Source organism: Macadamia integrifolia, chromosome 14, assembly GCF_013358625.1.
Source record: "Macadamia integrifolia cultivar HAES 741 chromosome 14, SCU_Mint_v3, whole genome shotgun sequence".
NCBI lineage: Eukaryota > Viridiplantae > Streptophyta > Magnoliopsida > Proteales > Proteaceae > Macadamia > Macadamia integrifolia.
In genome coordinates, this window is record NC_056570.1 from 21,069,380 (window position 1) to 21,084,926 (window position 15,547).

The 15,547-nt window shown below is 36.9% G+C and overlaps 1 protein-coding gene across 2 annotated transcripts; it reads right to left on the reverse strand.

The window, feature by feature from the left end:
* Positions 1-999: 999 nt before the first annotated feature.
* LOC122061815 (WPP domain-interacting tail-anchored protein 1-like) lies at positions 1,000-12,740 on the reverse strand. 2 transcript variants are annotated; one of them, XM_042625307.1, is made up of 5 exons: positions 12,665-12,740; positions 11,584-12,173; positions 10,223-11,442; positions 6,119-6,286; positions 1,000-1,452 (listed from the first exon to the last, which is right to left on the reverse strand). In XM_042625307.1, exons 2-5 carry the CDS (start codon positions 12,149-12,151, stop codon positions 1,225-1,227), a joined length of 2,184 nt encoding a protein of 727 aa, XP_042481241.1. In that variant the 5' UTR covers positions 12,152-12,173; positions 12,665-12,740; the 3' UTR covers positions 1,000-1,224. The 2 variants fall into 2 exon arrangements, with proteins under 2 accessions (XP_042481241.1, XP_042481240.1); XM_042625306.1 differs by having other exon boundaries at positions 6,095-6,286; positions 12,665-12,737.
* Between the last annotated feature and the right edge of the window lie 2,807 nt (positions 12,741-15,547).

The window sequence follows — 15,547 nt, forward strand, 5'->3', positions numbered from 1 at the left end:
CCCACTGCCAGTAAGTAATGAAAGTAGTGGGGACACTATCTCATGCGTATCAAAATAAATCCACATTAAGTTAACAAGGGAATCAAAATGTCTATGAGTTTGTGGACATCCAGAACAATAATAATATAAAGATGTTGGCTACCATATTGACAATAAAAACAAGTCAATGTCAATTGAACCTGATAAATATATGTATATAAAGATTAGCAGTGCATTCCCCAGTTATGCATGTATTTTGAGAGTTATTGGGATGATAGGATTAATGGACAAAGGCAGGTTTCAGACCAAACTAACATCAACACTCTGAACTGTAACTAGTAGTTGAGCTACAAAGTTCAAATACATCATAAATAAGAGGCATCAATACGTAGAATATTTGTACAAGTGCTCAGGAACTTGACGGACAAGATGTACAGTACTTTAATTTTTGCTCGTGTTTTGCTTACAAAAAATGAAAAAACTATCATTAACACTACCCATTGAATGTGGAAAGTAATCCCTCAAGTACATGTAGATGAAGCAGAATACAGATACATGTAATCACAGTTTTAATCTTGTCTAGCTCACCAAAATTCAAACTCTTTTGAACACCCCCTCCCCCAAAGGGAGAGAGAGAGAGAGAGTGTTGAATGGAGGCATAAAACCAGTGAGGAAATCACGGAAAGTGAGTCCAACATCCTTACCTCCATTATTTTCATAATATTTAACTTAGATAAGTGTAAATTATGCATTATTTAATTTAAACTGTTTTTGTAATGAAATATTTAATTACTTTCAATTTTGCTTCAGAATTTGAAAAACTTGCAGTAATTTTTGTTATATTCAACGGAGAAAAAAAAAATCTGCTGACTGGTTCCAATACTTTACATGGTGATAATTGGAAAATCTGCAATTTGTGATCAGGAAAAAAATTCTCTCCACATGTGATTTATTAAAGAAAATGGATGGAATGTATTAAGAACCCCCCCCCCCCTTTAAAATTGTCTGATTCAAATTAAGTGAGCGCCCAAAACTAAATTTTTGGTGGGAAAATGTTTTTCACAGATCTAGTGCTGATTCCAACTCTACACTCATTGCAACATTACAATAAAGGTCATCCAAGAAAAAGGCCAAGGAAATGAAAACCTGGTGATAAAATAAGAACATAAGGCCACAATGATCTATGCAAAAGCATTATTCACAAATTGTATCTCATGCCTTGATCACCACTCATAAAATACCTCATTAGCTGTTATTCGGCCAAAGGCTTTCTTGATGAAACAGATAAACAGCTGCGAGTGAAACAACTAAGGCAAGAATTGCCCCCAAAAGATGCTTTGAGTTTATTAGTTCCCCTGCCTCTATTGTTCTCACGGTCTCTGACTTGGAGTCCTCATCAACAGCATCATTTGCAGAAATGGCTGGTTCTACATCGGTCATGCCAACAGGTTCTTCTTTTAGTGGCTCTTTTACCTGATAGAAAGAGACAATCAGAGCATATCTTTACAGCACCATTCCATTCCAACCATCTTTCTATACATGGGAAGGGAAAAGTTTCTTGGATAAATTATGAAGGGCAGATTTTACTCCAAATGGGGACTAAACTAAATAACCAAGGTTTGGACAGATAAATGAAATGCATCAATAGAACTCTAACCACTCCCACTTCACACACACAAACACGAGTGCGCATAAACACAAAGAAAAGCATAAGGCCTTTCCAAGAAATCCTAAAGCAGCAGAGAATTTTTTTTTTTTTTTTTCCTTTTCTTTTTACATTTATCTCTTCCCCCCCCCCCCCCCCTTTTTGTGTTTTTTTTTTTTTTGGGGGGTGGGGGGTGGGGGGAAGGGTTGAGGAAGCTCCAATCATTGATAATCCAGACCATAGCAATACCTTAAAGGCAAGAAGGAAAGCATAAGCTAAATAAATGGCTTACAACAGCACCCTAATAAACTTATCCATGCAGATGCCTTCAAAGATTAGAGAGAATCAGCAGGACCCTCTTCATTAGTTCAATGGCTAGTTGATAATGTTTGGATCACTTTAAACCTTGACACACCAGAAACAAAGAGATGAATAGAAAGCCTAAGTTGTAGAATAAAAGATTCCTAGGATCACTTAGGGTCTCTTTGGTATCATTTTCTCTTTTGTTTTTTTCTGACACAAAAACATTGTTGTGTGTGGCATCATTTATGGACTCTATTTCTATTTAAAGAAAACCAAGAGAATACAAAATCCATAATGAGGTCGAGAATTATTTTTGTATTCTGGCCAAGAACCGTTTTTCATCATTAATACACTATACCTTCAATTAGCACATGCTATAATGGCTCAAACTCGAGGGGAAACTGGAATTTTATATACTTTTATAAAACCCTTCGTTTCAAGGAGTCTTCCTCTTCATTTGCGATTTTACAACCAGCAGCCCCTGGGAAAAAACACTTTGTTTCGAGGACCCTGTGCCATCACCACCTGTGCAATGCCCTGTGCAACTGCCTCTGCACCTTACATGCCCTGCCTCCTCTGCATTGCAGCACCAGCCACCCCTACTAAAATCCAGCCTCAGTGTTCCCCATCTTCGGGTTTGGTCAATGAAGTAAACCTTTTTTTGGGCTTGAATCGGTAAACAAGGAAGCTAGAAGACGAGAATGACTTGTCTCTCAAGTCTGAAGCTAAGCAAAACGAGAAATAATTTTTTAATACTAGTGGGATTTACAGGTCGATTTCAGATTTCAAGGAGTAAGCAAAGCACAATAACTCGATGTTCAGACAAACTGAAGACCCACCCTCTCTACTATTCCTTCATTCAATAATCAAAATGCTTCCCCCGCACCCTTGTGACCCCAAATCACGACGCCGTCCCTAACCCACCCTCGAATCTGCATCTAGTGGATTAAAACTATAAATGGAACTTACAGGCTACCTGCAGTAGCAGCCAGGCTGCAAAGCCGACACTCTCACCAGGTTGCTGGTCGTCTTTCTGATCTGAATCTCGCCAACTTGAAAAAAAAAAAAAAAAAAACACTGCTGTAACAGAATCCGCTGTTATGGTTTTGTTCCACAAATCGAGATGGAAGATAGATGAAGAAGGAATCCCTCCACCCACTACTAAAATTATATATGGGAATTGGGCCAATGTAAGACTAATGTTCCATAGTTTGGGCCCATTTCTCACCAAACAGTTTTTTAGTTTTTGATCAAAAATGGTTTTCATCATTGAATTTTGTTAAATAGATAAAAATCAAAAATAAAAAATGATACCAAAGAAAGCCTGAGTGCCAAGAGGGCCCTGATAATAAGAATGATGGGTTTCTAGAGGTTTATTTGAAACTAGACTTGTATCCATTGTTTTGAGCAGAATCTGGTCATATAGACACAACAAAAATTAGAAGAAGATTGTGATCAAGAGAGCAAAAATATCTGCATCTAGTTTTGTCACCTGCTGCTGCTGCTCCTTTTCCTTGATTCCCTTTTAGTTGTCAATCTTTCATCAAGATGTATAAAGTTTCCAGCGTGTTTTGGCTTTTGGTCTCTCCAGCTTTGGCACATTCTTGGACTTAAATTTGATTGATCAACCCATTTCGATTTCCTATTATCACTACAACAATCCCTTCCACTCGGAAGGAACTCAAGATTGTTGAATTTGTTTCATCCATGAAAAAAACCTTAATAAGGATTGATTTTCAACACCAGAATTTGGAACCAAATCTGACGCCAATTGTGTGCTTGACTCCCTACAGCACACTAGGATAAAATTCTGTAGGATCATCTACGATTTAATGGCTGATTCATTGACAAATGAATTGACTTTCGGACCTCCAAAGTCATCAGAAGACTGAGAACAGAAGTGTTGCCTTGATTCTGTGGAATTAACTGATCACTTCCATGTCATTGAAGATAAAATTTATAAATCACCTCTTATCAACTGTTTAGTAGAAGCTCCAAACTCTCAAACAATTCAGCTTGTTCTTGTTGTAACGGTGTAACTCATTACCTGTAGAGAGGACAGAACTTGAAGATCAATACTAACTGTTCATTGGAATTTGGAAGCCATACCCGAGGGAAGAGTGAAAGGGATAAAACACCCAACTCTTAGGGTAATTTATATATATATTTTTTTTTCTCAAAAAACAATGAAACGAACAAGAGAAGTGGACTGGTTTGACAATTTTATAGATTCAAGACTCACCTACATAAAGATGACAAGGAAGGGTTTGATAAAAATCAGGTAGAGATTAAAATCACAAGTTTTTCCCTGAATTTTTTTGAAGAACTTTAGCAGTGATAAGATGCATAGAAAACCATCCAAAATGATTCTATGGTTTCAAACACTAGCAGACAGTCTCTTGAATGGGTTTGAATACAAATATACATTAGATCATTTGACAAACATATGAAGGGTCTACTACATAATATTATGGCACAAAATGCAGAATGAAATATCATAGATTAACATGTCCAATACTCCAAATACAATAAGATCATCACCAACATAAGGATCCAGCTGATCAAGTAAGAAAATCTGAGTACACTACAAGGACTCAATCATTTTATCTCTCCAAAACTCTCCATCTACTGATATATAAAGTGAAGATGCAATATCAAATCTAACATGTGGTAACAACTGATATTTCCTCCACCAAAAGTAAAAGAAGAAAATCTTCAGCTTCTTCACCAAGAATATTAAGAAATGCTAAAGAAAAAGAAAATGCAGTACTTATGACCAGCATGCTTGAAGGAAAGAAAGTCAAAAAATATATATATATATATATATAAATAGTATTACCATGTACCTTCTCTTATAGTGTCCTATATTCTACTACTTTAATATATTTATTATGTATTCTCATATGATTAAATTGAAAAAAATATTAAATGCAAAAAAGTTAATGATATGCCATAATAATAATAATAATAAAATATTAAAAAAAATCCTAAACAATAATTAACTTTTTTACAGGAAAATCTTAGTGTCACAAAGCTTTTATGATATTCTTCATGCAATCACATTTTCTTGCCATGTCGCATAATTTCAAAGTGCTCAAGTGGGTGATGCCCCATCCAATCTCCTCCGTCAAATTTCAACCTAACATATGCATGGGAAGGAGCTAAAAGTTTCATAAATTACAAGTGTTATGTCACTATAAGGGATCTAGTGGCATTTATGAAATTTGATTATCACTTTGAATTCAATTTTTAACACACTTGACACTCACCACCCCCCCCCCCCAAAAAAAAAAAAAAAACTTGTTTTGAGCTGAATTTACAGAGATTTGTATGGAGTCCCAAATCATATGGACCAACCCATGTTTGCAAATGTTATAGTTTTGTGACAAGAAGCAAGAAAATGTTTTATATCTTATAACATGCTTTACCATGCATTTATCTTAAATTCCTAATTTGACTCGTAAAATGACTCCTGATCAGTCTAATACACTCAATAAAATAAATAAACTCAAAACAGAACTCAATTGAGATATTAACTATTCTAATCTAACTCAAACACTTAACTACCAATCCCATGTACAAACTTTATCACCATTTTATGGGCTTATAAATTAGGCCCATTACAATGAAACCCATAAAAATAAAGGCACAACCTATAATATAACTAACTACCCAAAGGTCAATTTTGTCCGGGAAACTACCACAAGCTCCTTATGTGCCTCCTAAGCTTGCGCAAAGGCCACCATATCGGATTAATGACTAATGCAATTGCATCAGGGTCAGTCTCCAACTTTTCAACTAATAATTATATTATTTGATTCTACAATTATAATTGTAATAATATGACTAAATGAGCAAAGCCCATACTAGCTAGGATTACAAGCTATCCTAGTGACTGCAGGCTGAACCCAAGATGAGCTAAGTAAGGCAAGCACAATGAAAACCACACTCTAATACACCTACTCATTGGTACCTATGCATTATTTATTCTTAGATTACTTGAAGTTTAAGACATAGGGGGAAGTCCCAAGTATCAATACGTATCACTTTCTATTGTTGCCAGCAAGGACCTTTGTCCTAAAACATTAACTGATCTTGCTTCTAATTTCAATCTCTGGATCTGCAAGCCATAAAGCATAAAATATAAGAAACAAAGAAAGAACCTACATGGAAAGCGGTATTAGAAGATACCACTTCTCCTTCGTTGGGTACTTTGGTAGAAGTTTTCATAACGAAATCATCCTTAGAAAGAGGAGGTTCTTTATTTTTTTCATTCCCCCGGTTACTCATTGCAACAGAAACACCCTTTGTCCTCAACAACTTCACCAAATTCTTGTTCTCATTTAGCAATGAAGATATCTGCATATCCAAACCAATTCATATTTCAGTTGAAAGACTGCAGGAAAAAAGTTTGCAATTTAAAAATAAAACAGAGCAATGTAATTACATGAATGATATTTTTCATATTTAAAATCTAATTTGCATAACTAATTTTTAACATTTTAGAATTTTAAATGCAAATTATACAGTCGTATTTTCTTGAAAAGTTCCCAGAAGTATGAAAGGGGGAAGAAAATATTAATCCAGTTGTAAAAGGGTATATTATATGTTTTTTATATCATAGTCTTGGCTAGCAGTCTCTGGGCCAATTGGAAATTTTGATTCTATCTCAGCAGAGCTGAAGGTGTTGATTCATGAGTCATTAGATTAAGTGGTTGAGAGACATTCAGCTGTGGTTATCAATCGAATGAAGTCTACTGCTGCTGGCCCTGAGATGTTCTCATCTGCTAAGGAAATATAGGTCACTTATTGGAGCTGGGAATTTCACATTCTCTTGGAGTGGGAGATAAGTAAACGCATAACCAATGAGTTAGCAAAGGAAGGGGTTAACAGGTTTATCTTTTATGAGTTTTCCTATCCTACTGAGTAGTTCTTTTTTTGGGTTGATGGCATGGACAATCCAGTAGAAAGAATGTTTCTGGGAAGCCCGGCTGAGAAGAGAAGGTTATGAGGGAAATGAGGTCCTGTGGAGTCTTTCCTGTCCTCTGGTTTTTAGGAAGGTTGATACCTCTATTATTATGCTACTGCTGTTGGATGTGGTCATTGTATATTCTATTAAAAAAAATCTTGTCTAGCAGTCCATGTAACTCTTGCTTCACTTGTGATAAGTTTCAATAAAAAAATCAGCAGAATGAATGCTGGTTTATAACTCTATGTATAGGCAGATGGCACAATTAGTATTTAGGTTCCATTAGAAATACCAGCAGTTTCTAATTAAACCCCTAGGAGTTAATCTGGCATGTGCTAAAGAAGAGAAGGGTGTGGAGTAAATATGTGAAAATATTAAAGATATTTATGAGGGCATGGTGACTAATGTGAGAACCATGGGAAGTCAAGGTAGTGAATTCTCAATTACAATTGGGTTCCATCAAGGATCAGCTTCAAGCTCTTATCTGGTTGCGATTATCATGGATGATTTAACCAAGAATGTTCAAGATGAGGTTCGGTGGTGTATGCCTTTTGCAAATGATATTGTTTTGGTGGATGAGACAAAAGCAAGGATTAATGCTAAGTTGGAATTATGGACATCAACCTTTGAATCAAGAGGTTTTTAGATAAATAGAATGAAGACAGAGTATATGGTGCGTAACTTTAGTTACACTAAAACGGATAATGAAATGGTGAAAATTGAGAGAGATTTTGCAAAGTGATTATTTTAAATATCTGTGGTCAACCATAAAAAAAGACGGTGATATAGAGGAGGATGATGCACAGAGAATTAAAGTGGGATGGATGAAGAGGAGAGGAGAGTCCATAGTGTTGTGTGGCTGACACATTCCTTTAAAGCTTGAAGGAAAATTCTATAGAATAGTCATACAAACCTATGATGTATAAGGCGGGATGTTGGGCAGTAAAGAAGCATCATATAGATAAGCTAAGTGTAACAAAGACGAGGATGTTGAGATGGATAACCCCAAGGGGGTAGCCGAGTTGGCAAGGGACCTACATCTCAAGAAGCGTGTGGTTCTGAGTTCTACTCCTCTTACCTCCTTGGGGCCACTCACAAGGGGGTGTTCAGTGCTCTTCACTGCTTTCAGTGAAGTTAAATGGTTGTCATTCAACCCCGGTATGACCCAGTCCATGCAGTTGTGGGGTCAATATGGACCAGCCGGACTAGTCAGGCCAAAGGTTTGGATACCCATTGTTAGCAAAATAAAAATAAATAAATAAATAAATAAAATGATGTTGAGATGAATGTGTAGAAAAACTAGGAAGGTTAAAGTAGCAAATGTTCATATTAGAGCTGATTTGGGAGCATAGTGGTCACAGCATCGAGGTGAATTAAGGCATTGGAGGGCTGCATAAGCTCTTCGGCTACAAGTTGCCCACCTTAAGGAGAAGAAAATGTCTAAGGCGAACAAGTATTATTTTTTATTTTCCCTCTTTTTTTAACATCATTTAGTATGTTATATATTTTCTCATAAAAAATCAATATTGAGACACATCAAGTCTTCAAAAAGCAACATTAAGCCTCATTAAATCATAAAAAATCAACATTAAGTCATATTAAGTTATAAAAAATCAACATTTAGAGAAACGCTTTTGTTCTATAATAAGTTTGACCATTTTATTTTTACATGAGACATTCTGTATTAGGAAGAGCACAAAATCGGCTCTCCAACAAGTCTAAGATTACTTAAAGTGTGTGTTTGTTAAACTCTCCTAAATGAAAATAATTTTATGGATATCAAACAAGAGATTCTTTTACCAAACCTTTGTTTTTTAGCAAAGTTTTATTAGGATAAGATTTATGAAAATTTCAGAACTGAGAAAAACTTCAGCATCTAAAAGTTGAAAATCATCCGTACAACCAAAAATTCAGTTTTTGTTCTTGGACCGGGAAGTTGACTTTTTATCCTTTTAAAATTTCATTTTTAAACTATTTTATTGGATTCAAATAGAGGATATTTGTTTATTTATGAATAATACTTTAAGTATATTTGACATAATAAGTGATGCACCTTGCAGTAAGACGCAGTGCAATAAGGCTTTAGTCGTCCAAACTCTACCTAGGCCGTCTGGACACCTAGGCAACGCCTTGACGACTATGTTTGGGAGTTGCCCCGATTCATGATAAGCTTCAAGAAAGTCATTTGAGGTGTTATGGACATTCAACGGAAGCCTTAGAATGGACCAGTAAGGAGTGACCTGATTCAGATTGAAGGAACTTAAAGAGCTAAGGGCAAGGCTAAAATGACCACATGAGAAATAGTGAGGAAAGACAAGCATATTTTAGGTCTTATTCTAAGTATGACCTTGAATAGAACTGATTGGAGGGCAAAGATCCATGTAGCCGACTCCATTTAAGTGGTATTTTATTGAGTTGTTGTGTTGTTGTTCCTTTCCTTCAACTAGTTTTATTAATATTTTGTCTTTGCATGGATTCATGTAGCCAACCCCATTTAGTAGGGATAAGGCTAAGCTTTTGTTGTTGAGATGAGATATGAGTCGTGAGTTGGGGGTTTGCCCCAACCTTTCCAAGTTACAAAATCCATGTTATACTTCCAAGGTTGGCCATTTCAAACTTTATAAAAGATTGCATTCTCTGCTTCAATCTACACCTTTTCAAGACAACAGACAAATAATTACAAGATATCATTAAAACAATGAAGAAATTTCATGGCACATTAAGTACAATAATATCATTGGAAATGAATTCTATTTTCCTTCCTCCACCCCCACGAGTTAATGAACTTACAGATAATAGATGGTAAAAGTACAATCCCCAAGGGGAAAGGCCCTGCACTTCTCAGAACTACATAGTAAACAAATAAACTAATATCTCATAAGGGAAGATCTGTCCCAAAACAAATTTTTGGTCTCACAACTCCGTTCATCAAGAACATCTGCCATGCTATATTCCAACCATTTTATTCCAAAAGAATGGGTTCTGCAACATATTCTTCGGTCTCAAACGGTAATTTCAGTCTAACTTTCTCCTTGGTTTGAACTTCAAATATCAAATGTAAAAGAAAGATCACACATCTTGTGTTACTCATCAAGGGTTATAAACCTTCTTTTTTATGTTGGGGGAGGGACAAGTAACTACATATTTCTATCATTTCAATTAGCCCTGCCAGTTACATGTTTTTGCTTTTGTAATTTTCTAAAATATGGTGTAAGAAGAAACTTCAATTCATATATACACATGGAGAATAATTCCTGTAAAAGAGAGTTAATCAGTTAATTTTTAATCATGAAAATGGGACAATGAGTCAAGTGAAGAGTTAAGACCTGCTTCTGGACACGCTCCCTTTCCTTTGCCAGTTGCATGACCAGATCCGTAATAACTTTGGTCCTAATGCTAATGTCCTTTGCAGTTGCTACTTTAGCACTGTCAGCTTTACGGAAAGATGACTCCAAGGATTCCATTCTACCCCTCAAAAAATTCAATTCCTCATTAAGTTCCAAGTTAGTTTCAGATAATAGAATACATTTTGCTTCTGCACTCTCAGCCCTACTTTCAGCTTTTGAAACTTTTAACTTCAGATCTGCAATTAAATTTTCCATATCATCAATTGCAGAATCCAACAGTTTCTGCTGCTCCTGACTTGCTTCAGCAGATGCCTTTGCGTGTTGTAGTTCTATATCAGCTTCCATCAACTGCTCCTCAAGAACGTTTATCTTCTCTGTGTTATTACCAGTGCTCTTAAGAAGACCCAGCTCTTGGTTAAGTTCCAAGTTAGTCTCCGTTAACAGCACACATTTGGCCTCAGTAACCTCTGCTTTACTTTCAGCTTCAGAAACACCTTTTTTCAGATCCTCAATTACATTTTCCATGTCACTTATTTCAGAATTAAAAATATTATTCTGCTCGAGACTTTCCTCCCAGGAAGCATTTGCATTCTGTAGCTTAATCTCAGATTCTTTCAGTTGCTCCTCAAGAGAATTCACTTTTTCCCTTAAAGTGGAGGCCTCAGAACTTGCAAGAATGTATTTATCCGCAGCTTCCTTCAGGTCGGCTTTGAGGCTGGTTGTCTGATCTAGAAGGAGGTTGTCGAGTTCTGTATTACTGGATTCAAGCTTCTGAAAAGAACTTTCTTTAGCACTTACCTGTTCCATGGAATCCTTAAGTTGAGAATTCATCTCACTCTCTCGTTTAATTGCACTATTTAGATTAAACTGAGCAATCTGGAGTCGACCCATCATTTCTTTTGAAACTCCCATTAGTATCTCAGCAGCACACTCTGCTTCAAATAATCTCTCACAAACAATCTCCTCAGCTTCTTCCACACAGAACACTTCTTGTTCCATAGAGTGTAGCTTTAATTTCATGTCTTCTTCATTTTGTCTTGATTCAGATAGCTTCTTTTCAAGATCCAACTCCCTTGCCAAGGATTTCTCCAGCATTCTCAGAATATGTCTTTGTTGTTCAGCAGTCTGCATTTTCAACTTGGCATTCATGTTTGAAAATTGATTGCTTTCACCAAAATCAGCACCCTTGCCATCATTCCCTATAAACAAAGAGGAAAATCAGTCACTTTTAAACACCCTTAGCTATGGCGAATTTCCTTTTTCCATTTTAGAATTACCTAAGCACACCCACACCACCCCCCCCCCCCCAAAAAAAAAAAATAACTTGATATATAACTTACAATTTTCTTCTTGCCCGCTATACGCTAACAAAGTCCTCTGGAACTTGGAAGATTGCATCCCCAACTCAGAGACCTGATCTTTCGATTGCTTCAAAGATTCTTCAGAGTCATGCAACTTCTCTTCCATTTCTGGGAAAGCATCTCGCAAGCCCTCACATGAAGATATTTTCTGACGAGTATCCCCAATTTCTCTTTCAAGATATTCCATGAAATTATCCAGTTCCCTAACCTCTGAATCTAAGACTCCAGATAAAATATTGAATTCCATTGCTTTCTCAACAGAGTCGACCGAAACATCGTCACTCTCTACAGCTATAGCTTCAAAATCACTTTCCCTTGCAGCCACATTCATCAAAAGCACATCCAAGTTTACTAACTTCTCGGAACAGTAAGCCAAATCCAGTTCCACTCTTGTTAGAACTTCTCCAGCGCTTCTCAGTTCCCGCATCCCCTCTCCATTAGGTGAGCCAGAATCTTGTGAACCATGAATCTCTGATTCCATCTCTGGATCCCTACCGTCAGGGACCTGAATTGCAATAGTTGCATGCTGAATAGCACTGGCATCCATTGCTTTTTTTTAGCTCAAAGACCTGAAAAGAACAAGTTCCCAAATCCTTAATTCTCCTAAAAGATTAGACAACAAGAGAATAACACAAGCAGGCTCCGTGAAATCCCCATACCATCTCCTACTACCCATCATACCCACTTTACACTATTTACCAACAACCCATCTACAAGTACTAGAAAAGTCTAGAATCGATAAATTATGATAAGAATTGCCCCATCTACAACAACAAGATCCCTGGCGAGACCTCGCCAATCAAGCAAAATCCGGATTGTAATCGATAATCCGAGGAAACTCTATATTAATTTTCTTCATCCCAGAGGAAGAAAACCCTTCAATCAACTTAAAAGTAACCCGTAAAAAGATCAAGAATTTTCCTAAACAAATTCGAAGTGAGTCGAATATTCAATCAAATCCAATCCCAGGTTTTTGTTCAAATTTTCCAATGAATGACAATAATAAAAAAATGATTTTCAGATTGAAAGAAACAGAAGCAGTAATTGCAGAAACATGTACCTCATGAAGAATTTCGCGGGATCTGGATGCTCCTGAGCTCCTCCACCAAGGGAAAACAACAACCGTTTTTTATTAACAGAAGAAATGAACAACAAAGTCTAGATAGAGCACTCAAAAAATTCCTTTTTTCCTTTTTTGGTAGGAGAGTGGAGTGACTTGGCACACCGCAATTTTAACTATGCGACGTGTTTGCGACGTGTATAGGCCACGATATGCCATCTCAAATACTCAATCAAGGTGTGGGACCCAACGCTTTTTGGTTGAGAACAATCTCTAGGTGGTTTTTTTTTTTTTTTTTTTTTTTTAAAGATGTGTGAGAGCCTTCCGATAATTTATGTGAAGACCTCATGGTCCATGGAAACGTGAGGAGAATGTTCATTTTTCAATGCGCACCATAAGATATCCGTTCCAATTTTGCCTAAAAGCAAACAGTGAATATCTATTTAGGATTAAGGAAATAGCTAGAATGGCAAAATTAACAAACAATCAATATCTATGTTGGATACCATGTATAAATTTAAGTATGCTTTATGCTAATTATATTATGCTTCGAATAAAATATATATATATATATATATATATCCCCTTGTGTAGATTCTAACATATCTCTCTCACATTATAATATGTGGGACTTATACTAGCATTCTCTCTCCTATGATGAGGGATCTCTCATATTGATGATATCATTCTAGAGTATTTGGAGTAGCAAATAGATTCCTTATTGCACTGTTTGAAAAACTTCTCCCTATTTATTATATGGGACTCTCTAAATGACGTCTCTAAGGTAAAAGTAGAACATTTAACTTAGGGAAAAAATAAACCAAACTCATTTACTAAAATCGCACCAAGTTGCTTACATAATTTAATAAATGTCTTAATTTTGATTTAAAAAATTAGGCCATTTTAGTTACTTGTAGTTGCTTAATGGCTCCCCCCTTCCTTTCTTCAAGCCTTCAAGCCTACGAGATGACACAGATAGGGAGACCCCCTATCCTCCTATCTATTCTTTCTTCGTGCCGAATCTCTCCACCACACTTGCTATTGTGCTCGAGGAAAGACACATAAACGGGAACCAAATCAAAAGAGGTGTAGAGCGTATCTCACATGACATTTGTTGATGATCCTTTTTTTAGTAAAGTGACTTTGTCTGAAGCCAAGGCTCTTTCTACAACCTTAGACTCCTACTATCTGTTTTCTAGTCAAGCCATCAATATCAACAAGACCATGGCCCAATTCAGCCCCAGTGTTGACTCTGCAACTAAGAGACAATTGCAAGAATTCTTCCAGATTGCTCCCACCAACGCTCTGGATAAAATATCTAGGCATTGCTTTTGTAACAGGAAAGCTCTCAAAAAGCTCACTGTTCTGATTTCATTAATAGTGTCTACTAGAAACTTTAGCAATGGAAATCTCAGTTTCTCAGTCTGGCAAGGAAACTTATGCTCATGCAGTCTACTTTGGCAATCATGCCCCTACATGTCATGTCATGTTTCAGATCCCCTCCTCGGTCCATAAAGCTTTGGACTCCATTAGTAGAGACTTTTTCTGGTCTATTAACGGGAACATTTCAGCAATGTCTACTATTTCTTGGGCTATTATATATATGCCAACCTAAAAGATTTGAAGGCCTCAACATCAAGCTCTCTGCTCTCATGAACCAAGCTTTATTGGCCAAAAAGTGTTGGGAACTCCTCCATCCAGCTTCCCACTTTGGTGCTAACTTATAAAAGTTAGATACTTATCTCATTCTTCCTCCCTTCACACTACCTATCCCTCAATAGCATTTTGGGGCTGAAAATACATCTGCATGGGGAGGGACCTCCTCATTGAAGGAATTTTTATCTAGGTGAGAGACGCTTGCTCTATTGATCCATGTCGCAGCAAGTGGATTCCCAACATCCATCCTCAACAACTCCCTATCCTCTTCCCAGAGAAGCATCAACTTCAACCTTTCAACTGATTGACCCCAGCTCTAGATCTTGGAATAGACATCTTCTCTTCCATTGGTGTTCCCTTGAAAACGCTTACGTCATTTTATTGATTTTCATACCCATTTTCTCACAAAAACATCCTCTGCAGTGAATGGAGCGAATAATCCCCTCTCATGATAAGTTTGTTCGGGTCACCACTTCCAATGGCACTTTCTCCATCTCTTCAAGATAAAGCATCGCCATCAATGGTCTGATCCCTTCTCATCCTTTCCATTGGCTTAAGGTAAGGCATCTTCCCACCATCCCAAAAATCCAACACCTTCGTTGGAAAATTCTTCATAAAAAACTTCTCCTTCTAAATCTTCTCCTTAATAGGGGTATTCATGTTGAGCCGTTATGTTCTCCTTGTTGCCAGCACAATCAAAGTGTTAACCACCTATTCTTGAAATGTGCATATACACATCATTGGCGGCTAGCTTGTGACCAAAAAATCATGTGTGTGTGCCGAAATTCCAATGCAACGTTTCAATGTGGATTTTCGTGTGCCATTGGAAGAACTATGCTATTGTGGCTAAAGCCCTTGCAATCCACCAAGCTTTGCTTTTGGCAATTGAACAAGACTTTCCATCATTATTATCGAAAGTGATAACCTTCTGGTCATCAATCTTATCTGTGGTGTTAGATCAAACACCAAGAAACACGAATAAAGAAAGACAATAGATCCGTACGACACAGAGATTTAACGAGGTTCACACACCAAGGTGGTGTGCTACGTCCTCGGGCGAAGAAGAAGATGATTCACTATGCAGAAGAAGGATTACACCCTAGCAGCGGCGAGGAAGAACTTGCCCTGAAACCCTAGCTTCGTGAAAACCCTAGAATACAATGACTCTCAACAAGCAACAGTACATTATATATATACTCCAAATAGCGGTTCGACCCATCGGGTCGC

Bases quoted from the DNA above. Each gene is read 5' to 3' on its own strand.
- LOC122061815 (XM_042625306.1), bottom strand. From the start codon at position 12,151: ATGGATGCCAGTGCTATTCAGCATGCAACTATTGCAATTCAGGTCCCT. The intron at 11,443-11,583 runs GTAAGTTATATA...CTTTGTTTATAG, and splicing joins TAGCGGGCAAGAAGAAAATT to GGAATGATGGCAAGGGTGCT. The intron at 6,287-10,222 runs GTCTTAACTCTT...TTGGATATGCAG, and splicing joins GGGAGCGTGTCCAGAAGCAG to ATATCTTCATTGCTAAATGA.